Source organism: Triticum urartu, chromosome 2 (assembly GCF_003073215.2).
Source record: "Triticum urartu cultivar G1812 chromosome 2, Tu2.1, whole genome shotgun sequence".
In the NCBI taxonomy this organism is placed as follows: Eukaryota; Viridiplantae; Streptophyta; class Magnoliopsida; order Poales; family Poaceae; genus Triticum; species Triticum urartu.
In genome coordinates this window covers 35,365,871-35,391,203 of record NC_053023.1, presented here as the reverse complement: position 1 = coordinate 35,391,203, position 25,333 = coordinate 35,365,871, and the positions used below count along the sequence as shown (strand labels likewise).

The 25,333-nt window shown below is 43.8% G+C and overlaps 3 protein-coding genes and 1 pseudogene across 3 annotated transcripts; 1 reads left to right on the top strand and 3 right to left on the bottom strand.

The window, feature by feature from the left end:
* Window positions 1-3,279: 3,279 nt before the first annotated feature.
* LOC125534885 (TPD1 protein homolog 1A-like) lies at window positions 3,280-4,053 on the top strand. Its single transcript, XM_048697941.1, has 3 exons — window positions 3,280-3,376; window positions 3,463-3,555; window positions 3,629-4,053. The coding sequence occupies exons 1-3, from the start codon at window positions 3,280-3,282 to the stop codon at window positions 4,051-4,053; spliced, it is 615 nt and encodes a 204-aa protein (XP_048553898.1).
* A 6,649-nt stretch (window positions 4,054-10,702) lies between these two features.
* Window positions 10,703-13,331, bottom strand: LOC125535466 (arogenate dehydratase 2-like). Its single transcript, XM_048698520.1, has 11 exons — window positions 13,003-13,331; window positions 12,853-12,917; window positions 12,652-12,744; window positions 12,156-12,356; window positions 11,986-12,069; window positions 11,762-11,857; window positions 11,604-11,681; window positions 11,419-11,508; window positions 11,249-11,313; window positions 11,061-11,142; window positions 10,703-10,975 (listed from the first exon to the last, which is right to left on the bottom strand). Exons 1-11 carry the CDS (start codon window positions 13,232-13,234, stop codon window positions 10,913-10,915), a joined length of 1,149 nt encoding a protein of 382 aa, XP_048554477.1. The 5' UTR covers window positions 13,235-13,331; the 3' UTR covers window positions 10,703-10,912.
* Window positions 13,332-13,840: 509 nt separating this feature from the next.
* Window positions 13,841-17,626, bottom strand: LOC125535467 (L-ascorbate peroxidase 2, cytosolic). The gene is made up of 9 exons (XM_048698521.1): window positions 17,405-17,626; window positions 17,136-17,310; window positions 16,975-17,040; window positions 15,324-15,372; window positions 14,819-14,904; window positions 14,645-14,724; window positions 14,425-14,527; window positions 14,253-14,311; window positions 13,841-14,142 (listed from the first exon to the last, which is right to left on the bottom strand). Exons 1-9 carry the CDS (start codon window positions 17,524-17,526, stop codon window positions 14,112-14,114), a joined length of 771 nt encoding a protein of 256 aa, XP_048554478.1. The 5' UTR covers window positions 17,527-17,626; the 3' UTR covers window positions 13,841-14,111.
* An 836-nt stretch (window positions 17,627-18,462) lies between these two features.
* LOC125535465 lies at window positions 18,463-23,655 on the bottom strand (annotated as a pseudogene).
* Between the last annotated feature and the right edge of the window lie 1,678 nt (window positions 23,656-25,333).

The following is a 25,333-nucleotide window of genomic DNA, read 5'->3' as shown; positions in this document are numbered from 1 at the left end:
GGAGCACCCCCCCGGCGCAGCTCCGCCCCGCGCCAGAGAGCCACCGGGAGAGGAAAGGCAGGGGCACCACCAGCGACGGCGGCGGGGAGGAGGGGAAGAGGGGGCTGGAGGGGGGATAGATCAGGGCGCGGGCGCCCGCCCGCGGGGGCGGCGCGGTCGCGAGAGGGGAAGGGGAGTGGAGGGGTATGGCTTGGCTTTCCTTTTCCTATTTCCCAAGATGACTTATGCGCATATATGTATAAGGCTGTTGAAGGCTGACACCACGGGTGGAGCTTATTAGTCACACTCTTGACCTATTCATGTGCTTCCTAGAGATTACACTATCTCATAGAGTGTGACCAACTGTCAGGCTCACATAGGTCTATTCCTCCAAAGAAAGCTCTGTAGGATAGTATCTTCCTTACACAAGCTTTGGAAGACATTAAGACAAAAGTCACGATGCCTTAAAATTTACGGCAGTATTGCGTCTCCAACGAAGTGGGTTAGTAAGGATACTCTTCTGAGTTGACCGCTGGATTGTTTTTCCAGGTCCTAATTCACAGGACTCCGTCACATAGGTTGGGTTACCCCCACGACAACTTACATGGGGCTCATACCCTCCCTCGATGCATTTTCTATCACAACATGTGATAGACCTTTTGTAAAGGGATCTGCCATATTCTTAGCCGTTTGTATATAATCCAACGCTATTACTCCGGAGTTTCTTGAATGCCTGACAGGTTTCAATCTTCTTCTTATATGCTTTGTGGATTGCATGTTGTCCTTTGAACTCTTTGCATTGATAATTACCGTCTAATTGTCACGGTTCATAAGGATAGTCGGAACTGGCTTATCAACCACTAAGAAATCCATCAAAAGCTCTTGAGGCCATTCTGCTTCGACGCATGGTATGTCTAATGTTGTCTGTTCTGCTTCCATAATTAATCTCATTAAGATCGTCTGCTTACAAGACTTCCAGGAAAGAGCAACACCACCAAGTGTGAACACATATCCACTTGTGGCTTTCATCTCATCAGCATCAGATATCCGATTCAAATCACTATACCCCTCAAGTACCGTCGGGTACCCAGTATAGTCAATTCCGTAGTTCACACTACCTTGCAAATAACGCATGACTCACTCAATAGCATGTTAAGGCACATCTCCCGGATTGGAAATAAACTGGCTCAGTTTGCATACGGCAGATGAGATGTCGGGTCGAGTAGAACAAGCTAGGTACATAAGGGAACCAATCACTTGAGACTATCTCAATTGATCTACAGTCGTGCCTTCAAATTTTCGAATCCGCACACTAGGATCATACGGTGTTGTAGAAGGTTTGCAGTCCGAATATCCAAAACGACTCAAAATCTTCTCAACATAGTGGGATCGCAGAAGTGTAATTACACCCTCATTATCTCTCATTAGCTTGATGTTCAAGATAACATCAGCGACACCAAGATCTTTCATGTCAAAGTGATGAGACAGGAAAGTCTTAACCTCCTCAATGACTTTGAGGTGGGTCTCAAATATCAGCACGTCATCGACATACAGACAGAGTATAACTCCTTCGCCCCCACCATGGCGATAGTATACACATTTGTCAGCTTCGTTAACAACAAAGCCAGCAGATAAAACTTCTCATGACATTGCTTAGGTGCTTGTTTCAGGTCATACAAAGATTTCAATAGCTTACACACCTTTCTTTTCTGGCCATTTACTACAAAGCCATCTGACTGTTGCATGTAAATTCCATCGTCTAGATCTCCATTAAGGAAAGCCGTATTAACGTCCATCCGATGAACGAGAAGACCATGCGAGGCAGCCAACGAGAGTAACACTCAAATGGTTGCTAGTCTAGCCACAGCCCACAGGTGAGTAAGTATCAGCAAAATCTTCTTCTTTCTGGGTATAACCCTTGGACACAAGTCTAGCCTTGTACTTCTTAACAGTATCATCGGGCCTAAACTTTTTTTTGAACACCCACTTATATTCCAATGGTTGACAACCATAAGGATGATCAGTGATTTCTCATGTCCCATTAGCCAAGATGGAATCCATCTCGCTACGGACCGCATCTTTCCAGTAGTCAGCATCCGGTGATGCATAAGCTTCTGAAATGTAACTGGGAGTGCCATCGACAAGGTATACAAGGACATCATCACCAAAGGACTTTGCAGTCCTCTGTCTCTTGCCACCATTTACCACACTTTTTTGCCACATATGCTTAAGGTTGGGCGCGCAAAATTGATGCCACATTTTGCACACTCGAGATAATCTTGCCAGATATTTCAAAGTCAATGACATGTGGGGTCTAGTTTGCATGAAAGGAATCTTACCATAAGTATGGTTGCAGGCCAAACAGGAGGGCAACTAAGTCAAACTTGTGGCGTGGGGGCGTGGCAAAGTGTGAAATACTTGGTATGCCAACTAAACACACCCATAGAATGTCATAGCCAGTCATAGCCAGCTATGTAAAACTATGGTTAGAACACCGTAAAAAGGGCATTTTTTACGGGACACTATAAAAAGGGCTTTGTTACACCTACGAAGGGATTATTGAGTGCTCTACATAATTGTTGACCCGGCAGCTTTTAATTTGTCATTTGTTGGCCACACGGGCCCACCCTAGAATCGGGGGTGGTTTAATTGGTGTTTTGAAATATTACATAGGGTACGTAACACCTCTTGGTAGGTGTAGCATTTTCGCTGTAAAAACCACAGAGCAGAAGAAAACTCTGCAAGATACACACACGGACACGGGTCATTTTCAGCCAGGCTTCCTCGTCCGTTACAAATGGAATTGTAAGCATCATGGAGCCACCTATAAACTACTCCCTCTGAAAATTAATGTAAAAGCATTTAGATCACTACATTAGTAATCAAAATATTTTTATATTAGTTTACGGAGGAAGTACCTATGCTAGGTACTGATCTGGCATGAGAGCACTAATTTGTGTGACTAAAACTGGGATCGATTGAGCGTCCGCGTGAGCATTGAAGCACCGTCTCCTCACCAAGTGATTTGACTGAAGATGAATTAGCTGGCTATAAAACAGGCAAGAGCGAAAGCGATCCGGTCTGGCTCGGTTCGTTCTGGTCACAGCGAAATTAAGCGATCCGATCGGCACCTCTCCCCGCCACCGCCGCGCCAAGGATGCTGCACCGAAGCCTTGCGTTGGCTGCTAGGGCTATATAGGCAGCGGTGGAAGCGCACGCTGGCTGCAGGGTTCTGTACTCTGTGTCAGTTCCGTCTCCGGTGTTGGTCTTATACCTCAGGGCCTATCTCTCGGGGAGATGATGGCGTCTTTCTCGCCGGCGGCGAGGGTTCTTGTCGTACTGCTCGCCACGCTCGGCTCCGCCGTATCCATCGCATCAGCCTCCGTAGACGATGCAGGTAGCTAGCGAAGCTCGTCTCTCAGCTCCTCAGCTCTCCCTTTCTCCACATTTTGTGTCCACGAATTCTGAGCTAACGTCATGCAGGATTCTCGCCGGAGCACGCGCAGCCGCTCGCCGCTCCCGCCCCGTCGGCGTCTACCACCGTCCTTCCCCGCAAGGTCTTCCGCCCGGCAGCTGGTAACTTCCGTCTTCTTGCATGCCTGCCTCTCTCACTTCGCTCAGCGTTCGATCCTTTGATCGTCCTACGTAGGGCAAGTGACATGGGAAGACCACTTCCTCTCTCCCCTCGCAGCCACGGGCGTCGACGAGGTCCGGCCGCACCGCGTGACCACCGGCTGCGCGGGCGCTCAGGACATCTCCATCTCCCAGGGCTGGGGGACGGCGCTGCCCAGCGGGATCCCGTCGTACACGGTGGAGGCGATGAACCGGTGCATCGCTGACGGCGGGGGCTGCGCGATCGGCGGCATCCACGGGCGGTGCGGGTGGTTCAGCTCCGTGACCCTGGTGGACCCGCGCAAGTTCCTGCGGCTCGCCTACGACGACTGCCTCGTCAACGGCGGCCAGCCGCTGCTCGCCGGCGAGACCATCTCGTTCGAGTACGCCAACTCGTTCCCCTGCGAGCTCCGCGTCGCCTTCGCCTCCTGCGTCCACCCGCCCCCGGCCACCTCCCACTAGCAGCTAATTCAGAAGTTCAGAACTAGGCGTTGCTGGCACAGTGTACGCCATATAAATAAACGAAATAACAATAAGAATTACATCCTGATGGTCTATGCATCATCCATTAGCAAACAAAAAAGGATTTAACCTTGATCCCACAAGAAGAATAACAAGCATCATTGACATTGCTACTCTCACAAGTGTCCCTTTGAAAGTCTGAACAACCAATTTACTGAATATCAGTCTGGCATGCTTGTACTCCCTCCGTTCCGAATTACTCGTCGCAGAAATGGATGTATCTAGATGTATTTTAGTTCTAGATGCATCCATTTATACGACGAGTAATTTGGAACGGAGGGAGTACCTCCTAACCAAACTAAGGTGAATATTGCGTGATAATATAGGCACTAAACAAGCAATTTTCAGATGAACCACTTTTACAAAAGGGCGGTGATCAAATATACATAGAAGTTGCTTTCCACACATCCAAATGGATTTGTATTAATCTAGTACTGTGAAAATGTTGATATTTTTTTAATAAAGTGGGTCAAAGAAAACTTCACAAAGTTTAACTTAAACAAAACTCATATGCAAAGTATTTTGGAATGGAGGGAGTACACATGTAGGATACATCCATATCTACTTGTAGCTTTCTTGATTTTTTGCAACTTTAAAATTTGAATTTTGTTTCTTTTTTTTTGGACTCCACTACAGATCTGAGGTCATTTTTTTAGCATGGGAAATTATGTTCTCCAAGGATGGCAAGTTTAGTTGACGAGCACGAAAATTCTGCCTCGGTTTATTTTTTGTCAGAAAATTGCCGTGCTTGCAAATTAAATTTGTCATCATCGCACCAACATAAATTGCCATGAAAAATGTCAGATTTACCATGCCTAGAAAGCTGACGTCAGATTTTTAGTGTTTTCCTTTTTTTTAAAGGTGCTCCATGGATCCCATGATCCAAAGCACCTATTTCCTTGCCATAATGTTGAAAACCCTTATAATGTTACTCCTTTTTAATGGATCTTACAATGCTACTCCGTCCGATCGGAAATAAGTGCCGTGGTTTTACTTCAATACCTATTTGCACCAAATTTGAGAGCATCATACGAAGGGCTCAGTTCCAAGCATAGTGGGCCATAAGTTGGCCTAGTACTTTGGATAAAAGGATACACAATGCCCATGGCCAACCTCGCGCTCCGCCGCTATGAGAGAACGGGCTCCAACCCCGCGCACATAGGGCAGCACAGGCGCAGCGAACCCGCACTTTGGACCGGCCCGTTGCGGGACGAGGCATCCCAGTCTTTTTCCTTACTTTATTAATTGGTTTTTCAATTTATCTTTTTATTAAAATTTGGGATTTAAAAAACAAGAATTCCAATTAAGCTCACCACTACAAAAATTTTAAAAAAAACACAAATTTCAAAAAAAAAGAGTCAGGAATTTACAAATGTTCTTGGAGTTCAAAAGTTGTTCTAAATTTTAAAAAATGTTCATGAATTTAAAAAATGTTCTACTATTTAAAAAACATTCATGAATTACAAAAAAGATCCATTAATTCAAACTATTTTCATGAATTTAAAGAAAGTTCCTATATTCAAAAAAGGTTTATGAATTTAGAGAATGCTGTAGTATTTCAAAAAATGTCCAAAATTCACAAATATTTGTGAATTCAAAAAAGGTTCGGAATTCCAAATATGTTCATAGATTAAAAAATAGGAATTCAAAGAATTATTTCCAAAATTTTGAAAATATTAGTCAATTAAAAAGGATTACCAATTCAATAAATGTTCATGATTTCAAAAAATACTTTGATTCTGAAATTTTCACCATGTCAAATATTTTATCCAAATTTTTATAAAAGGAAATTAAAAAATAATTTCGAATTTAAAAAATGTTCCAAATTTTAAAATGGAAAAAACGACCAAGAAAACCGAAGAAAAAACTTGTTACTAGAAGGTTGTAGAACCTTCCCAGAACCAGTGGAAGAAAGGTACATGAAAAGTCACAGATATTGATCGGCCCATATCTGAGCGAGCGATCATGGGGGGTTGCGTGGGTGATCAAAGCGCAAGGCGGGTGTGGGAGCTATATCGCGCATTAAGCGCGAAGGAAGGATCTCTCGCCATAAGAAACCACAGTAATGAACCAGCCTGTTAATGCACGTTCAAAAGAAATTAAAAAGGAGAAGAAAAAAAGAAGATCCCAGGATTCGATCCTAAGCATCCTCAATGATGTGTAGCGAAACTGGTCATTGGGTAAGTGTCAAGTTCATATTAAATACTAGGGTGCTCCGACTTATTCACAAAAGAGCCGACATTCCATTTTTTTCAACAGTTTTTGTTCGGTTTTTCTCAATTTTTACCGGATTTTCTTTCTTTTCTTCTGTTTTCTTTATTCCTTTTTCCTTTCTTTCCTTTTTTTTGTTTTACTTCGGTTTTGTTTGTCTCTTTCTCATTTTTCGACGATTTTTCTTGTTTCCTCTCGGGTTCAATTGTTTTCTACACACATTTTTTGTACGTATCTAATACATTGTTTCAACACATGTTTAAAAAAAATTAGAATTATTAATTAAAAGATTCCAATACGTGACTGCATTTTTTTACGACTTCTTCAACATTTTTTCTATACACGGTTATTTTTTATCAAATGCTTGATTAACATTTTGTATATACAAAGCTAAAAAATTGAATGCATGCTCAACATTTTACTATACATATTTAAACATTTTTTAAATACAAGGTTATCATTTTTTAATACATGGTCAATATTCTTTCTATACATTAAGAGCTTTCCAAATACAAATTTTATTTTTTTAATACATGCTTAACATGTTCTCTGTACACATTTCACATTTTTTACGTGCTTGATTAATATTTTGGAAATACTAGTTCAACATTTTTCTCAAAATGCTTGATTAACATTTTTATACAAGTTCAAATTTTTCATTATTTTTTAATACCTGATCAACATTTTTTCTATACAAATTTAACCTTTTCCAAATGCTTGATTCATATTTTTTAAAATACTTGTTCAACATGTTTTATCAAATGCTTGATTACATTTTTTAAATACATGACCAATTTTTTTGATACACATTGTATTTTCTCGTATATATTTTTTGTATATGTAACAAACATTTTCTCTATACATATTTAGCAAATTTCTAAATGTTTGGCCAACATTTTTCAAAAAAATTATGTAGATTATTTTTGTAATATATATTTTAGAGTATTTTATAGGATAAATAAAAGAAAAAATGGAAACAAAAAATGTTAATTTTTTTTAGAAAAAACGAGGCTGTGGCATATTCAAAAATGTTTATGAATTCAATAATATTTAAAATGTGTCAATTTTTTTAGAAAAAGATCATGGGTGTGAAAAATGTCCCACGTTACTAAAAGAAACTTACGGGTGCGAGTTTTGTCGATATCTATTGACCTACGCATGGAATAGAAATTTCCCAGCACTACATATGCATATTATCACGAAGAGAGTGCGATCATGCTGATCGAGCAGTCAAGAATTTCTATGCAGGGAGACGAGCAAACTAGCATCCCCCTCCCCCCCCACGTTGTCTCTACACGGCATACCACATGTTAGCCAACCCAGCCCCACCAGCCAATACACACGTTATTGCAGCCTCAATCATAACATCACACAAATGCTTGAGTTCAAACTATCATTGTCACTATTAAGACAGAATATTACATGAACAGTAGTTGAAATCATGATTTCACAAAAAAAAAGTAGTTGAAAACATGAAAAGAACATGACACAGAAGAAGAAAAATTCAGCCGAGAATAGTAGTTGAAAGTAAAATTCACAGAAGAATTTGAATCCATAGCTGGATTATCTCTTTTTTGTTCCTTTCTCAGTCTGAATAGAATTTATAGGTGGAATTTTACAAGATGGAAGGTACATCTTCTGCCAATCTATGTTTTGAAGTAGCTTCTCACAACTTTCTGACTGCTACCATGGCAATAGTAACAAGGCCATCTGATGGCATCACCACAGTCGTACACGGCACCAACAACCCAGTCCGGGCCGCATATGTTAGCTAACCCACCCACCAATCAACTTTGCAACCTCACACATAAACATCACACTTAATGCTTGAGACTTTAAACTATCACCATCACTATTCAAGACACACAAACCAACCAAAACTATTCTCCAGCAAGTACTCCTAAAATTATAAAAGCTAATATTTCACGAGCTCTCAGGCAAAAGATATATATATATATATATATATATATATATATATATATGTTGAGAGTTTTTTCTCACATTCACAGGAAAATAAAGAATATCTGAAGAACTACTGTCCCTGTGGAAAGGACAGAGAAGCCCCCCAGGAAAATTTACTGAATCGCGGAGTTCAAAACTGCCAGGTGAATCTCTTCATCGCGCCCGGTGAAAAAAATTGCTTCTATTCCAGAGCCAAATACCGACCATCAAGGGATGATTTGTGTTTGCTCAGGTGCCCGACACTCATGCTTCGGTGACATCGGTAGGATAGCTCCCAAGAACTCTTAGGAAGGTGGCAAACTCTTGCTGCAAAAACAAAAACAGACATGAAATAAGACACCGCTCGCTCGCTTAACCACCGGACCATACCGACAAATGAAACCACACCTTTAAGTTACTCAGAGCATTCTGTGCATTCGGAATTGTGTACACTACGTGATTTTTTTTAATGTGCGATGAAGGCTTTTAAAATGTTAAGTAAATTGTTTCTATGAATATATGTATTTAGAATGTTTCAAAAATATATAAGATGTGTAAACAGTAAAAAATGAAAAAATGAACGAACATGATCACAGCAAGTCGGACATAAAGCCTGATCTCGAACAGAAAAAAAAACGTGTTGGTGGGCTGCACACCCATCAGCGCAAGTGGGCGAGTCCCACATACCAAAAAAAAAAGCAAGTGGGGTAGGTATAGCGCTGCGTTTTGTTCGATATCTGTCCACCTATGTGTGAAATAGGAATTCCCTAGCAATACATATGCATATTATCACAGACAGAGTGCGATCATGCTGATCGAGCGGTCAAGAAAAAGAAAAAGAAAAGAATTTGCGAACACTCCCTCAACATTTTTTTTGTTAAAGTAATGCACATTGTCTGTACACGCATACCACATGTTAACGAACACAGCCCCACCAACCAATGCTGAAAAAAATGCAAACACAGCCCCACCAACCGATGCTGAAAACAATACACGTGTTATTGCAACCTCATTCATAACATCACACACAATGCTTGAGTTTAATATATCATTTTCACTATCAAGATAGATAATTGCCAAGACACAAAATTATTCTGGAAACGTATTCGCAGTCGATGGTTCTGAAGATTAACAGGGAAGGGAAAGATGGACCTTTGGTGGAAGAGATCAGGGACATACTACACTTCTGTCTGGAGTATAGGGTTATCTGGGTGCGTCGTACGGCTAATAACGTCGCAAACATTTTAGCTAGGGAAAGTTGCAGGGATAAAGCTTGTAAAACTGTATTAGCGCGGTTGCGTGGTGGTAACCGCAGAGGGTGTCGTGAACCTTTAATAAAGCTGCAACAATTTCCACTAAAAAAAGTAAGTTATCTATCACTACAATGTAAACGAGCTACTCCCTTTGTAAACTAATATAAGACGTTTAAAACTGCCTATATTACTCTGTAAACTAATAGTATAAGACATCTAAAACATCTCATATTACTTGCAGAGGAGTATATGGCAAGAATACTCTCGCAGAGATAAGGAACATCTGGAGAGGTACTACCCCATGTAAATAACAGAGTACCCCAGTGAGAGGGAGATTTATTTCGGACATAAATGAACTGCGGAGTTGAAATACTGCCAGGTGGATATTTTGGGTGAAGGAAACAATTGCTTCTTTTCCTGGACCATATAGGGTGAAGTAGTTTGAAGCATGTGCCGAGAAAATAAATTTGCTTCGATGCAGCAGAGGTTTGTTCCCAATGCTGACAAAATAATATTGACAATAAATTCTACATTTCAGACCATCTTTACCCATTTTTTCTTTGACTTCATCATCATGTCCCTGCAAGCCGAGAATATGCTAGTGCCACCATGACATGAGGTGTTACTATGTTGGCAACCCATGCTAGCATAGTCTCCCCCAAAAGAATCATGAAAAGATAATAAACCAAAGATGAACAATTCAGAAGTGAATAGTTGCTGGAAGTAAAATTCACAGCAGAAACTGAACTTGGTCTGTCTGAAGATGTATTTATCTCTTTTGTTCGTTTCTCAGTCTGAACAGAATTTGGAGGCGAAATTTTACATGATGGAAGGTGTGCCGAATTCATCGTCAGCAGTACTGCAGTTTCGTCTTGATGACGGAGGGGGCATACGCGCAGTACAGACCACACATGTTAGCTAACCCACCCACCAATCAACTTTGCAAATAATACACGCATTACTGCAACCTCAAACATAAACATCACACTTAATGCTTGAGACTTTAAACTATCACCATCACTATTCAAGACACAAACCAACCAACACTATTCTCCAGCAAGTACTCCTATAATAATAAAAACCAATCATTTCGCGAGCTCTCAGGCAAAAGATATATATATATATATATATATATATATATATATATATATATATATATATATATATATATGTAGAGAGTTCTCTCTCACATTCACAGGAAAATAAAGAATATCTGGAGAACTACTGTCCCCGTGGAAAGAACAGAGAAGCCCCCCAGGAAGATTTACTGAATCGCGGAGTTCAAAACTGCCAGGTGAATCTCTTCATCGTGACCGGTGAAAAAATTTGCTTCTATTCCAGAGCCAAATACCGACTATCAAGGAATGATTTCTGTTTGCTCAGGTGCCCTGCACTCATGCTTCGGTAACATCGGTAGGATAGCTCCCAAGAACTCTTAGGAAGGTGGCAAACTCTTGCTGCAAAAGACAAAAACAGAGACGAACTGAGTCACCGCTCACTCAACCACCAGACCATAACGAGCAGCGACTAATAAAACCACACCTTTAAGTTACTGAGAGCATTTTGTGCATTTGGATCAGCCATTGAAGCCTCGAAATCTACATAGAAAAGGTAGTCGAAGTGCCTGGCACAACATTTTGAGAAACGTTATCATTATATACAATACAGTTTCCGTGCAGCTCAAACTGTGCACTGTTAAATGAAACTCAAATGAATAAACTTGTTCTTACTTCAGCGGCGTGGAGTTATCATCAGCTACACGCAGAGGCCTTTTCTTGTGTGGACGGCTTTCCATCTGCAGACCATACAAAAAAGGATGCAGCACCGATCAGTTCTGCTTCAAACACGCATGAGTGTTGACGAAATACTAAAGAGCATGATGTTGCTGAAGATACAATACCTTGGTGAGGTTAATTTTCCTCAGAGCAAAGACAGCAAGCGCCTTGAAGAGTTGTCCAGGTCCTTCTTCCAAAGAGAACACTATGCTAGTCTGGAGACCATACAATTTGTAGAGCAACATTTCATTAGCATTTACCAGGAAAGGGAGAACAAAGAAATTGCAGGAAGAAAACGTGCAACACAGACCTTGAATGGCTTATCAGTGCGAGGGATAATGGGTTCCCGAGCCAGCATCATGAAACGGGTTACATTATCTGCGTCATCCTATATAAAGAGGTGAGTTACCGTTCCATGAATAAAAAGAGAATATGATCTCTTACAGGTTCAGAATGAACTAGTTCTACCTGGATATTTTCTGCAAGAATATCCAGTCCATAAAGTTGAGCAGCCAATGAACTGGCAACGGCAGCGGTGTCTTGGAGATTTTCTTCTGCAATTTGCTAAAAGGCGCATATTACTCTGATTAGTGACAACAGAATTAACTTGATGTTCGAAACTACTGCTAACAAAGACAAAGAAGTGAAGAGCAATTTCGTGAACCAAATAATGCCATCAAACAGCACCCTACCTTGGCCGCACCCGCTGTGTCATCAACAGCTTCTCTATGTTCAATTCCTAGCTGCGTCAGTGTTTGCTCACACTGCGCCAGAGCCTAAAAAACAATTACCAGAAAGGAACAGCATTTAAACAGGCAAATCAACAGGGTTGGGGATGAACTGATAAAACAGTCCAACTCACTTGAGGGTGGCTCATGGCACTCCGCAGGTTCTCAATCTTGACGCCACGGTTCGCGAGCAGGCAATGACGAACCGCCAGCCGTACCTCGCCCACAATGTGCAGCCGGTGGCGAAGCAGGAGGTCGTAGTTGCGATGTATGCTGCCGCCCAAGGAATTCTCCAGCGGCAACACTGCGCGGTCAGCCGCCCACTTCTCAACGGCCTGTTAGACAGACGAGGTCATCACTATCTGACGGTCGATGTCTGGCAGGATCAACTAGGGGTGTTTGAATCAAAAACGGCTCGCTGGAACCGTGCACAAAACCTGTTGTTGATTCCTCTATACTACTCTATGGTAATTGGTGCAAATTTGGATTTGTACAAGAAGCTGCTCGGTCGGTGCATACTGTGATGGTTTCAGCATTGCAATACAGTATATGACACATGTCCCGAAACTGTCCCATGGATTGGAGGGGATCAGGGGACAGTGGAGTGGATTGATGGACGACGGATGGTACCTGGAAGGCGGTCTCGAAGTACTCGCAGGGCACGGTCTCGCAGCTCGGGTAGGCCTTCTTGGCGGCGGCCTCGCTGTAGGCGCCCGGGCACCCCTGAGATTGGTTGGTCAGAGTCGCGTTGCATCGTAGTCAGAACCATTGATCGCCATCATTATCCTCAGTGTTCCTCAGAAGAAGAGAGAAGGAGGAGAGAAAACGGACCTGGTAAGCGACCCTGAGGCCCTCCCCGCTGGCCTCCCCCATCAGATCCGCGCTCGTCAGCGGCCCTGCAATCAGAAACAAGCACGCTTATATATACTTACATACAGAAGCGCAGCGAGCAACGAAGACAAACAACCATCCCGGCCTTACGGGGCAGCGCGATGGCGGAGTCGCGGGAGAAGGGCACGGGCACGGGCACGCCGGTGGGCCCGTCGCCGTCACCCGGCGCCGGCGCCTGCTGCGGGGAGGAGGAGGCGGAGGCTGCGGAGCGGCGGGGGCGGACGGAGACGGCGTGGAAGGGCAGCCGCCGCGGACGCGCCCCCGCGGCGGGGTGGTGGGTTGGTGCGGGGATCCGGAGCGAGGAGGAGGAGGCGGCGGCCATGGTGGACTGGTGGTACGGTACGGGGGGTATGGTGGTGGTGGATTGGTGGACCGAGTTGCGGAGGTTGGTGACGGCGGGCGGAGGCTTGTTAAACTTATAAACGAGGCGGGCGGAGTGGAGGGAGGGAGAGCCCACCAGCCCGCCCTTGCTGGTTTTCCAGGCGTTCCCATTGGTTGGTGTTTGGTGATTTGGGAATCATTAATTCCATTTTTGCAGCTCGATGTAAATGCAAGATCAACAAAAGATATTTGCGAGTTATGAGTATATCTAGCTGGAGTAGGGGGTACGTATGTACACGATGCACGGCCAAGGAATGCATCGTCCAGGAATCGTGCATGCACAATCGTGTGCAGAGTAGTTTCGAACAGAGATGCCTACTCCCGTCGTCCGCAAATCGTGCTGATGGCTCCGGTCGATGCACTGCCGACCGCTCGATGCAAACAGCAAACGATGATGCTATATTCCTTTGTTCTTGCGTGTAGATCCGTGAAAAATTTGCAGCTCCATAGACGACAATGCGAGAAAGAACCAGGCCAACACATAACTAGCTGACAGGCACGACAACAAGCTGGTAAAACAAACAATGACATGAGCTCAATGGCCAAATGAGGGCAACCAAATTTTCATTTCGTCCTCGACAGGGAATAACAATTCAACCGGAAAGGAACTACATAACACTTGGCAGTTCATACTACAAGCACGCCCATCACAAGACACGAGGCGTCAAAGCAAAACAATGCAACACCCCATCGACCGACCCATCTAATCCAAGTCCAGACAAACACACGACATGGCCGCAGGCCAACACATCCTTATTGCTCTTCTTCTTCATGATCTTCTTCTTCTTCATTAACGACCTTCAGGCGCCGAGCTTGAATCAGCAGCAGCCCTCAACAGCCTCGCCAAATCTGAAAAACAATCGACACACATGGATTTACTCTCCGAGGATGTTTGCACAAGCAAAGTTATCATTGCAATGGTGCATATCAAGGGCACCGATGATACTCGCATCACTTACCCCAATTCTGAGAGCTTGAGGTGTGCCTCAGCGTAGTCAGCAAAGAAAGCATCCTCATCCTGCAAAATCAATGAACATCCGGCCTCTCAGATCACACACATCACATTGGTACGGTAGCCAAAGATGAACACAGTGAGAACCCATAATAGGCTACAAAGGATCGAGGATGTACCGCAGCATATTTGTCCACAAGTGGGCGGAAGGCCGGGTCAGTCAGGAGGGTCTTGTCGGTCGGCAACTGAAGAAGGCCTTCCTTCTCCCCACTAAGGAGCTCACTGTCAAGAGAAGAAATTTTTTGTTTGAGGAAACAAGAACAGCACATCAACATGGGAAAAAAAAGATAACAGAGACAGCTTCCAACTCTTGCAAACAAGCATGCATAGATTACATACGTGAAGTAAGAGTTGTCGAAGATCAAAGGGTTGGCGGTCCAGGCTCCCTCAAAGCCAGATCTCTCCTTGTGGCATCTTCCCTGCATCAGACAATTAAAGCTGCGTAAGCACAACCTTTCAATCAAGCCTACAAACAAGCATGGCCCAACATGATAATTGAGCAGTTGGACTAACCAGGGTGTGACCACCAGAAAGAGCAACAATGTCCTGGTCACTCAAACCCATCTGAGTGGAAAACACCTGCCTGAGGTGGTCAGAGCCTGATACAACAGTAAATTCACCATGTCAGCCAGGTAAAAAATCAAATCCACCAATCCACACACCGTAAATTCACAGGATAAAACAAGCAGGCAATAATAATCCGTTTAACCCTGACTATAGAAGCAGAGGCATGGTCCAGCATTGACAGGGTGCATCACATAGACCGAGACATAAAACTTAAGAATTCCGTAGGTACACCTAAACTAAGAGAAATGCTGGAATTCTAACGAATTTAATTGTGTCCTCTTGTGAAACTAACAGTTGATACCACTATGAATTAATAAATCCCTAAATGATGATATGCTAACACATTCCGTTGCATAACTGGTACCAAAAATAATAATAATGCAATCAGCCATGTTTATCAATATATAAGTTCTGTAGTTGTGTTGATATAGAAGATGCTGCACGATAGTACCTTGGGTAGCATCAGGAAGACGACCTTCTGGAGGAGGCTCGGGCTTGTCCTGCAAACAAAGTCAACCCACTATAAACATCCACAAACCATGTGCGTACACACACATACAGGGTAAAGAAAACCACTGCTATTCTATTTCTATGTAAACAGATTTTAGACAGCACTATGAGAAGACAAGGACATACACGCTCTAACTCATTCACACACAACAGGCCAGGAAGCATAAACATTCATGTAGATACCCTGTAAATATTATTCCCAATCAACAGCCATCCCATATAGATAAAAAAGCAAACCAGGATCACATAGTTCAGCCAAAGACATGAAGATAAACGGTGACCTAATATCTATTGGGAGGCAAGTTTGAGGACAATTCTCATTAGTTAAATGATGTTTTCAAAGTAGATAACTGTGCAAAGCTTCTAGATTGTAGACATATGCATACAATGTTGCCTAATAAACAATGTGGATGGACAAGAATTTCAGGCACAGAACCTAGATTGAAGATCAAATTAGCTACATAATCCTCTCAATCTACCATGGTCACACCAAAGCATAACATGGACCAGAACACCATTTCCCCTGAACTCTCGTTAGCACGCCAACACATTTCTTTTTCATAGTTATGGATTAAGGATCAGACATTGAATGGAACAAAAATACACCCCACTCACGAAGCCGCAATAATTGTCTTAGATGTATCCATCACAGCAATAAACAAGCCCGGTATTTCACCAAATCACCATTCTATAAACAATTTTGTCTCAACCAACTATTCCAACTACCCAACTAAACAATACTGCATCTGTCGTCACTAAAGTCAATAAAGAGAATATGAGGACAAACAATACTGAATTAAAGTCACTAAAGTCCTTAAACAATACCGCATCTGTCGTCACTAAAATCACTAAACAATACCCAATTAAAACACTGCTCTTCAGTTATTTCCATGTAAACAGATTTTAGACAGCCTATGAGAATAGGAGGACACACATACATTTCATAACATTGCATAACAACAGTTGTTAATGTTTATTCGAACTAACATCATAAAATTATGTAGAGCTAGAAGGCTAAAATAGAACAAAGAGAAATGACATCTGTAATTGTATGGCATATAAATACAATCTAGGTAGATTAGTTTAATTAGCTTCATACCCCTCTTAATCTACCATGGTCACATCAAAACAGCAACCCCACACATAGATCCAATCATCATTACTTGATCAGAACACCAACACATGGACTAGAATTTTATGGAATACAATGATGTCCTTTTTCATAGTTATGGCTATATCAAATCAGATAAGAAATCAGACATTGGATGGAACAAAAACACAACCCACTCATGAAGCCGCAATAATTGTCTTGGATGTAGCCATCACAGCAATAAACAAGCACCATATTTTTGCCAAATCACCATTCTATAAACAATTTTCTCTGGACCAACCATTCCAACCACCCAACTAAACAATAGCGCATCTGTCGTCACTCAAGTCAATAATACACGTTGACAGGTCCACCATCCCGCACAAGGATAAGGTACAGAAATGGAGCATCATTTCAGGCAGCGCAAGTAAACTAAACAAAACAGGCTTAACCCCTAGACAAATCTTATGGCCCGTTGGGGGAGAGCAGAAATGGTTCTCACCTGTCTCCCCGGGTGGAAGGGAACCTCGGGCCCGCCGGTCACCTCGACGGCGACGACTCCAGCGAGCTGCAACACCGCAGAAACGACAAAAATCAGATCAAATCGATTCGGGAGCACGGCGATCTGGGCGGGCGAGATCGGATCGGGGAAGGGCGCGTCACCTGGTAGAAGTCGGCGTAGGAGAGGATGGGGAACTGCTCCTTGATGGGCTCGAGCAGCCTGACGGCGATGTCGAGGCCGGCGTTGGCGCCGTGCGCGAGCTCCGCGGGGCACTTCATGGTGCCGAAGGGGCCGCCGGTCTTGGTGGCCACGTCGAAGGTCCCGGCCGAGTGCCACCTGCGGAGGACAGAGAGCGCGCCCGTCAGATCAGATCGGCGCGAGGCGAGAGACGGGAGGGGATCGGGTCGGGCGGATCGCGGGGCGCTCTTACGCGAGGCGGAGCATGAGGGGCGCGCAGTTCTTCTCGGCGATGAAGCCGCGGAGCTTGCGCTTGGCCTTGGCGACCGCCGCCAGGTACTCGTCGCTGACCGTCGGGTAGCACTTGGCGGCCATGGCTGGAGCTCGCTCCCTCCGGTGGTGGTGGGCGGAAAATGTCAAACGCGTGCGGTGTGTGTGTGGGGGGGGGGGGGAGAGGGCGGGGGGCGAAGACGATGGAGGCCACTGGCCCTCTCGCGCTTATATACACCGGGCCGGAAGCTTCTGGTAGGGCGACCGGGGCCGCTGGATCTCGGGATCGTGCGGCCACGAGGGCGGACGGGGCGCACGGGCGTGCTTGGAAGTTGCGAGTGACGGTTCTGCCCTCGTGTGGTCGCCGGTGGAGGAGGGTGTTTGGGTAACTCGGGAGTGTGAACACGGGAGATTCCGCCGGGGAGGGGCGCCAGGTGGTGGACCAGGATTGGGCCGGCCACGTCGGCCGGGCAGGTCGGGATTGGGCCGGCCACGTCGGCCGGTCAGTCAGCCAGAGCGCTTGGCTATTTTCGCTAGGGGCTGAGGTGAGGAGGGAGGGAGTGGGCGACGACGAGCCAACGACAGGCCGGCGAGGCATGCATCTGGCTGCCCCACTCGCCGTCCGGCCGGATTAATCAAGGGAGCAAGTGGCTAAATGGCTAATGGATATGATTTACTAGTAAATAATAGTATAATGTTAGTGTACATTATTAGTATATAATCAACAATCCCCGAAAAAAAACCAAACGATTCCCCGGCAGATTGGATCCATGGTATAATTCCAAGCCCATTCCCATGGAAAAAAGGTTCCGGTGGTTGTCAGAATGTGAACGTGGCTTATGCCCTGCACGCGCCCCGTCAAGCCAACAACACCCGATCAATCAATCACACGCCTACCATTCAAGTTTCAGCCACGAACGCCAACAGGAGCCGTCGCCATCGCGTGCCAGTCACACGCCGCCCAGTTACTGCCTCGGCCACACTCACTGACTCATCCGCAGTTCACACTTGCACCAGACAACAGCGGCAACACGACCTCCGTCCTAAAGCTACGTGATCATTCATGGTCCGAATTAAGAATTCTTTACAGGGGCTTCTAGCCTTCTACCGAGGGGAAGAAATGGAACCAAAAAACTCGCGGACAAAAACAGTGTGGTCCGTGGCTCTGACGATGGTCTCGCTCACTCTCAACAACGACGTATTGGTCTCACGCTGTCGCTCTACATCTGCTCCTGGACAATGTTATACACGGATATCAAGATCTCCACGCTGATGAGGATGATGATGAGCCACTCCAGGAAGTCCGACTTCCTGTTCTGGAGGATCTCCTGGAGGAACCGGATGTTGTGCTGCAGGCAAGAAGAAGAACACAGGATTCTCTGTCAGAAATCTTCAGATAAGCCAACACGAAACCCATGCGCTGCTGTGCCATGGCCCTTACCTCGACGAATTTCAACTTGAAATCAAGGTTTCCGAATCTTTGGGTTAGCTCGTACTCGTCCCGGAGGAACTCCCAGATCTGCGCATAGTTTGCGTTCTTCCAAGCAATGTCTGACCTGGTGGAGCGGACAAAGTTATGTAAGTAAACGTGCACCCCACAGCTTTTCACAACCCCTTCAGCTTTTCACAATTTTGATTTTCAATGCGCAGATTTGCATATAGAGCAAACACACAATTTTTGGTGTTAAAAAAGAAAGAGGGGCTCTCAGCACAGATGTACTTGCAGAGACATAAGACCAACATGGTGTATAGAATTTCTGAACTTCTTATGATATGGACTTTGTCTGCATACTTAAACAGTTGAATGAAGAATGCGAAAAAGTCAATCCAATTGAGAAAATGCAATGCTGGCATAAAACTGAGCTGATAACAACTAAGAAGTACACCCTCTGTAAACTAATATATAAGAGCGTTAGATCACGAAAACACTAAAAACACACCTATTTCCATTCAGGAAATAAATACAATTTTCTGCCATGATTCTGGCATTCCAAACGACATTTTTTTACCAAAAACGTAATACCAGACATTCATTCATGTAGCACTTGGACTGTAATATAATATGAGATTTAAATTTGACAATGACTATGCAACAAGCAGGTAAATGTGTGCAGATACACAAGTGTAGAGTTCATTTTAGCGACATCGAATAGTTTTATTGTAACTGGGGGTGGGGAATGGGGGGATGAAAAGGTGCAATTACAAGGCCAACATCTGTTCAGCTTATTACAATTTTATAAACTTTCAGAAATTACAAGGGCAACACATGTTCTGGCTTTTACCATTTTCATATATTTTTAGTATGCATATTTTTTGCATAACAGCAAATCATTTTTTTGTTATACAAGAAAAAAAAAACAGCACACCTGCACTTGCAGAGCAATAAGACGAACGGATATAAAATATTTGAATTACCATGATGTCTCATTATACATATATTGCTGGGATCTAAAGTGATTATAAGCCACCCAAAAAAAAGTAATAAGAGATACACCTATTCCCCAGTAGCCAACAAATACTATTTCCCATGATTCTCGCTATCTGCCAAACGAGCCTTTTAACAACAACAAAAGTACTGCCTGAATTGGACTGTAATATGAGAGTTACAATTGTCAATGATTATGCAACAATGCAAGTACGATCGTAATACATCAGCTTTTGACATCTCTCAGCATTACACATAACTTATAAACTAGTACGTAGAAACAAAGCAAAATACTTGTCTCAGATATGATCGCATAAAGCAGAAGATTTTGTGGACATAACTGTACAACATGACTCACTAGTGGATGACAGGACAAAGAATAAGAGGTGGTCAAAACACATGCCAGAAAGCATGGTATTTAAGATGGGAAATGGAAGGAAAATTATCTAGCTTGTTATATCCCAGAGTTTGGAAACTATTTACCAATTAGAGAAAAAATGCGCTATATAAAAGATTAGTCCAACAGTCACATCCTAACACAAATTCAGTAAACAAAGCAAAATACTTATCTCAGACATGATTGCATAAAGCAGAAGATTTTGTGGACACAAATGTACAACACGACTGACTAGTTGATGACAGCACAAAGAATAAGTAGCTTGTTTATATTCCAGAGCTTGGAAACTATTTACCATTTAAACGAAAAAATGCACTATATAAAAGATTAGTCCAACAGTCACATCCTAACACAAATTCAGGAAATGGAAACAGCACACTGCGCCATATATTGAGTTTACATGCTTAGCTCTCAGTATGATGCTATTCTTACCTCTCAAAAAGTCCGAGCTTAAGAATGACATCTGCCAAGTTAGAGTTAGCCTTTCCGACTAACTGGAAAAGCTTTTTCCTCTCCATAGTGAAGGTACCAGTTTTCTCCATTCCACGATTTATATCCGTGAACTCGGCAACCATTCCATCCACCTATCAGTGAAGATTTTTAGATAGATATTTCAAAGTTTCATAACCATATGTATGAAACTAACGAGTACATACTTGCCGGATATAATAGTCAAGAGCGATACTCTGACCAAGTACACTTCCAATTGTCCGAATACCATCGATACTCAGATCCTTAAGTATAATAAAATCAAGTCCACCCTCCATCCACTTCTCCATGGCAGGCCTCTCAACAACAGCGTAATCTACAGTTTAAGGTTTCAAGGTTGAATCCTCAGAAAATACTAACGATTAGATTACTACAACAGTAATCACAATCATACATGCATATCATGCAGTTGGATTTATTTAGTTTTTTTGGAATGCGGCAACTACCAACTAGAGAATAGGCTATTTGCTTTTGCAAAAGACCGAAATGAAAAGGCAACCCTCACCATTAATCAGCAATAAACTGTGATACCATTTTTACAAAGTTAAAGGCCAGATAGATTATCACAAAGTAAGACAAGATTGTACAATTACATTAGCAGTTTCGACTAAGAGGAAATGTCATAGTCATTAGAAGAGTACAGTCTGCATGTGAAAACAGAAAACAAAGATCGACTATTACAGAAGTTGCTAGCGGTTATCTCTACGAAGGAAACTTACAACTACCTAAATTTTCTTGCCCGTTGTTGCTTAGTGAATACCATCTAGATTTTTAGACTATATTTCTGTGCGTGCCTGTTAACATTGTATCACCTTTTCACGTGAACAAGGAGCATCGCTAAATGTTTATGTAGGAGTACTAAATATGAAACATCTCGTCATTGGAGAACATAGCATTCATATGTGGAAGAAAACAGTAACAGTTATCAGATGAAGATGAAGATTCAGGAGCTATACTGTATCAAATCAGATAAGTAGTCTTTTCTTATATTGAGGAGTTTTACCATCTTTCCTCATCTCTGGCAGTAACCCTGAAGCATGCCTCTCGACAATTTTTAGGTATCCATCTGCTTCATGGTCAGAAACATTGAACAGCACGATGGACCCATATTGGAAAACTACCATATAGTGGCAATGGCTCTCATTTATGACACCAGTCTTAAAACCCTGCAAAATAGCAGGTGACACAGCCCATTAGTCTCTATTAGATCCTTAGTAACACACTAAAGAATGATAAACATCAGTACATCAACATTCTAAAAATGTGATGGCACAATCACACAATAACTGACTGTGGAGCTATAATCAGCTTGCAACAGTTTTTCATTACCTCACGAGAATGAAACAGTGAACTTGCATTGAATATTGTGTTAATAAACAAGACAGCAATCACAAGTCTGAGAAGTATAAATGTGCCCTAGCAGAAATATGTGCTGAGCAAAAGCATGACAAGAACCACAAGTCCAAATATCTTCTAAATCATTTTGTCGTGCTCTAAATAATACCACTATTTGTCCAAATAGCTAGAGAAAGCAAAAGAAGAGTTGCCAAGACAGTTCATCCGTGACATGTTTTGTGTTTAGCCAACATGTACGCTATATAGGTCAAAACAGTGTGACTGTGTTACTGTGACAATGGCCAAAGACCACTAAGCAAGTCATGTATCGAGCTGTTGTCTTGAAAAACTTAAACTAGGGTTGTAGCATTGCAGAGAGCTCGTTCTTTCGCTCTTCCATGTGTAAACTGATACTCCTCTATTCCAAGTTATCTCGGCTTGAACATAAAGGCTGAGGGTAATCACGGGTGTCGGGAAATGAGACTGAGATTTGTTTTAGCTTAACCACATTTCGCATAACAAATTGCCATTGAGTAAAGAGATCGTAGAAAAATAGAAGTGGAAACAATTCTCCCCGCAATTCTTTTTACAGGTACTTTTCAAGCGGTTAAGTAGCCTTTTGCAAAATCATGCCTATTTAAATCTTCATCCTTAGATAACAAGTGTGAACTGAAACACACAATTTTGGTACAGGAAGTGCATTGTTTCTTAGGTTCAGCTGATCAGACCACCCAATGGTGATCGCATTGTATGTCAACCTATAAGCTGCAGTGGAAATGGACCAGAGATACTGCAACCAAGAGATAAACAGGGATGTGAATAGGATCACCGCTCACCTCTGGGTCTCCCTTGACATCATAGTATCTGAGGACGACATAATTGGTGGCACGCGAAGTAGGCGGGATGACATTGAAGGAGTTCTGCGACTGGAGGCTCTTGAGGTTGATGCTGCAAGAGATGACAATTGGCAAAGAGGATGATGAGCCCCGAACCCCAATAACAATACGGAGGAGTGAGATATGCTAGGTAGGCGACCTGGTGCAGGGGAAGTAGGCCTTGACGGGGACGAGGCGGGCCTCGTCCTCCTGCGCGTACTCGAGCAGCTGCTCCTGGTAGTAGGCGTCGTCGTCGGAGCCGAGCTCCTCGGGCGGCGGCGGGAGGGGCGCGGGCGGGAGGCCGTCGTCGTCGTTGCCGTTGCTGCCCTGGAGGTCCTTGCCCGGGCCGACGGGGCCGGGGAGACGGAGGCGAAGGAGCGGAGGGGCGGAGCGAGGCGCGGCGGGGGATGGGGGTGGGGATGGGGAGCGAGGTGGCGCGTGCGGAGCAGGAGTGGAGGGAGGGGGCGCGGGGCGGCGGAGGGGAGGAGCGGGCCAGGGTCTGGAACGCCCGGGAGCACGCGGGCAGGGAGAGGAGCGGCCGGAGGAGGCGCTTCTCGAAGGTCCGGATCCTGGAGAGCTCCATGGGCAGCCCCTCTGCCCTAGGCGGCGGCGGGGGCGGGGACGGGGGCGGCGGTGGACTGGTGGAGTGGAGGCGACGAAACGGCGAAGGAGGCGGAGGAGGAGAAGGGTGGGGCAGAGGCCGCCATAGAATGGGGATTTTCTCTGTGTCTTGGAGCTCACGTTGGTGTGAGGCTGCCTGGTGGGCCCTGTTGGCTGACTGGCTGTTACCCGGAACGGGAATGGGATGGGCCGCAAAGAATTCAGAGCCTAGATGGGCTACCACAACCCTCCTCACACGTTCCAAGTACTAAATTCCCTTAAAAAAAACACGTTCCAAATTCCCCCTAAAAAAACTGTTTCCCACAAAAAAAACGAGCACTATAATTGTTTACTCCTATATAAGCTCGGCCAAACAAACAATAAAAGTCAATGATGAGCCTATTGCTCTATAATAAGTAAAAAGACCCTCAAAAAAGGATGGAAGAAGTCCATTTTTTACGTCAAATTTGCCTCGATGAACGAATCCCCCCTCAAGTCGATCTTGGTAGTGACAGTTACAACGTGTTTGGCCTAAATGAAGAAAGGTAATGGCAGTATACATGTGGGAGTTTAATAAGGAATTATACAAGGGAAGTTGATTTTTATCCCAAACTCATGTTTGGTGCACGGTGTGAGTTAGTATGGGGAATTTTAAATAAAGTAACATCCCATGTGAATTAACATGTGGAGGGTAGGAAGAGATGCACGGGAATTGACCCCCTTAATCCCATCCCTTTCCCCTTCCCTCATCAACTCCTTAGCATCCCAACCAAATAATGGATTATATGTCTTGTACGCCTCAATTTCAGATTCCCTACCACTATTCCCCCCCCCCCCAACCAAACAGGTTGTCAATTTTTTTTAACTTGGTAAATCCCTCTTTGACGTTTTTAGTGTGATTTAGGCGGTTTGGGGGAGATGGCATGGCATTGTTGGGTCGCTTCTCTTCATGTCCCCGATCGCTTTGCTCGTATTCCACGTGATCTCTTGCGCGCACGCATATCCAAATTGACCCCACAAGGCATTTGATGATGTTGAAGCAACCGATGACCGTCTCGTAATGCATCGACGTCCACAAGATCCTCGACTTCCTTCACCATGACATGAAATATAACAAGGAGCACAAAGTGTTCACTGACGTACACTCCCACCCGATGATGCACCATGTCGAGGAGCACCTGCTCACCATGAAGGATTCGGTCCACGGGAAGCCCATGAACTTCCACATGAACAAGTATGAGTACAACTCGAGTATTCATGGGCTTGGGATATACCTGCTCAGCATCGGCTCCCTGCCGTCAGAGACCCTCTGCCACCAAATGTAGTAGCCTCAGCACAAAGATAAATGACCTCTGACGGTGATGGTGATTGTTGAGACAGGGACACACACACACACACACAAAGAGGGGGGGGGTCAAAATCGTACCAAAGCCGACTTTCGTGGAATTTTGTCCATTGGTGCACAATTTCGAGTGAAAATGGACTTCCTTCCAATTTAAATGATTACGTATATCAAAAACTGTATGGCGATATTATTGGGAGCTCCTATTTTTTGCTATATTATTGGCTTGTAGCAAAGGATAGTTGCTAAATCATGCAGGTGCGCCCTCGTTTGATTAAGGAACCAAAAAAGGACTACTACACGTACGTTTTATAGAAATTTGGAATTTAAAAACGGGTGCATTTAACTTTGAAAAATAGGTATTGGTCTTGACGGATCTAAAAGTTATTATTGAAAAAGTGTTCACAAAATTAAAAAAATTTCTGAATTATAAAACTATTCATGAATAT

Excerpts from the sequence above, each read along its gene's own strand:
- LOC125535467 (XM_048698521.1), bottom strand. The coding sequence starts at position 17,526 with ATGGCCGCCAAGTGCTACCCGACGGTCAGCGACGAGTACCTGGCGGCG. Across the intron at positions 17,311-17,404 it reads CCCCTCATGCTCCGCCTCGC|GTGGCACTCGGCCGGGACCT; the intron begins GTAAGAGCGCCC and ends TGTCCTCCGCAG. Across the intron at positions 15,373-16,974 it reads CCTTCCACCCGGGGAGACAG|GACAAGCCCGAGCCTCCTCC; the intron begins GTGAGAACCATT and ends CTTTGTTTGCAG.
- LOC125535466 (XM_048698520.1), bottom strand. The coding sequence starts at position 13,234 with ATGGCCGCCGCCTCCTCCTCCTCGCTCCGGATCCCCGCACCAACCCAC. Across the intron at positions 12,918-13,002 it reads CTCCGCCATCGCGCTGCCCC|GGCCGCTGACGAGCGCGGAT; the intron begins GTAAGGCCGGGA and ends TTCTGATTGCAG. Across the intron at positions 11,143-11,248 it reads GATAACTCCACGCCGCTGAA|GCACTTCGACTACCTTTTCT; the intron begins GTAAGAACAAGT and ends ATGTTGTGCCAG.
- LOC125534885 (XM_048697941.1), top strand. The coding sequence starts at position 3,280 with ATGGCGTCTTTCTCGCCGGCGGCGAGGGTTCTTGTCGTACTGCTCGCC. Across the intron at positions 3,377-3,462 it reads AGCCTCCGTAGACGATGCAG|GATTCTCGCCGGAGCACGCG; the intron begins GTAGCTAGCGAA and ends AACGTCATGCAG. Across the intron at positions 3,556-3,628 it reads GGTCTTCCGCCCGGCAGCTG|GGCAAGTGACATGGGAAGAC; the intron begins GTAACTTCCGTC and ends CGTCCTACGTAG.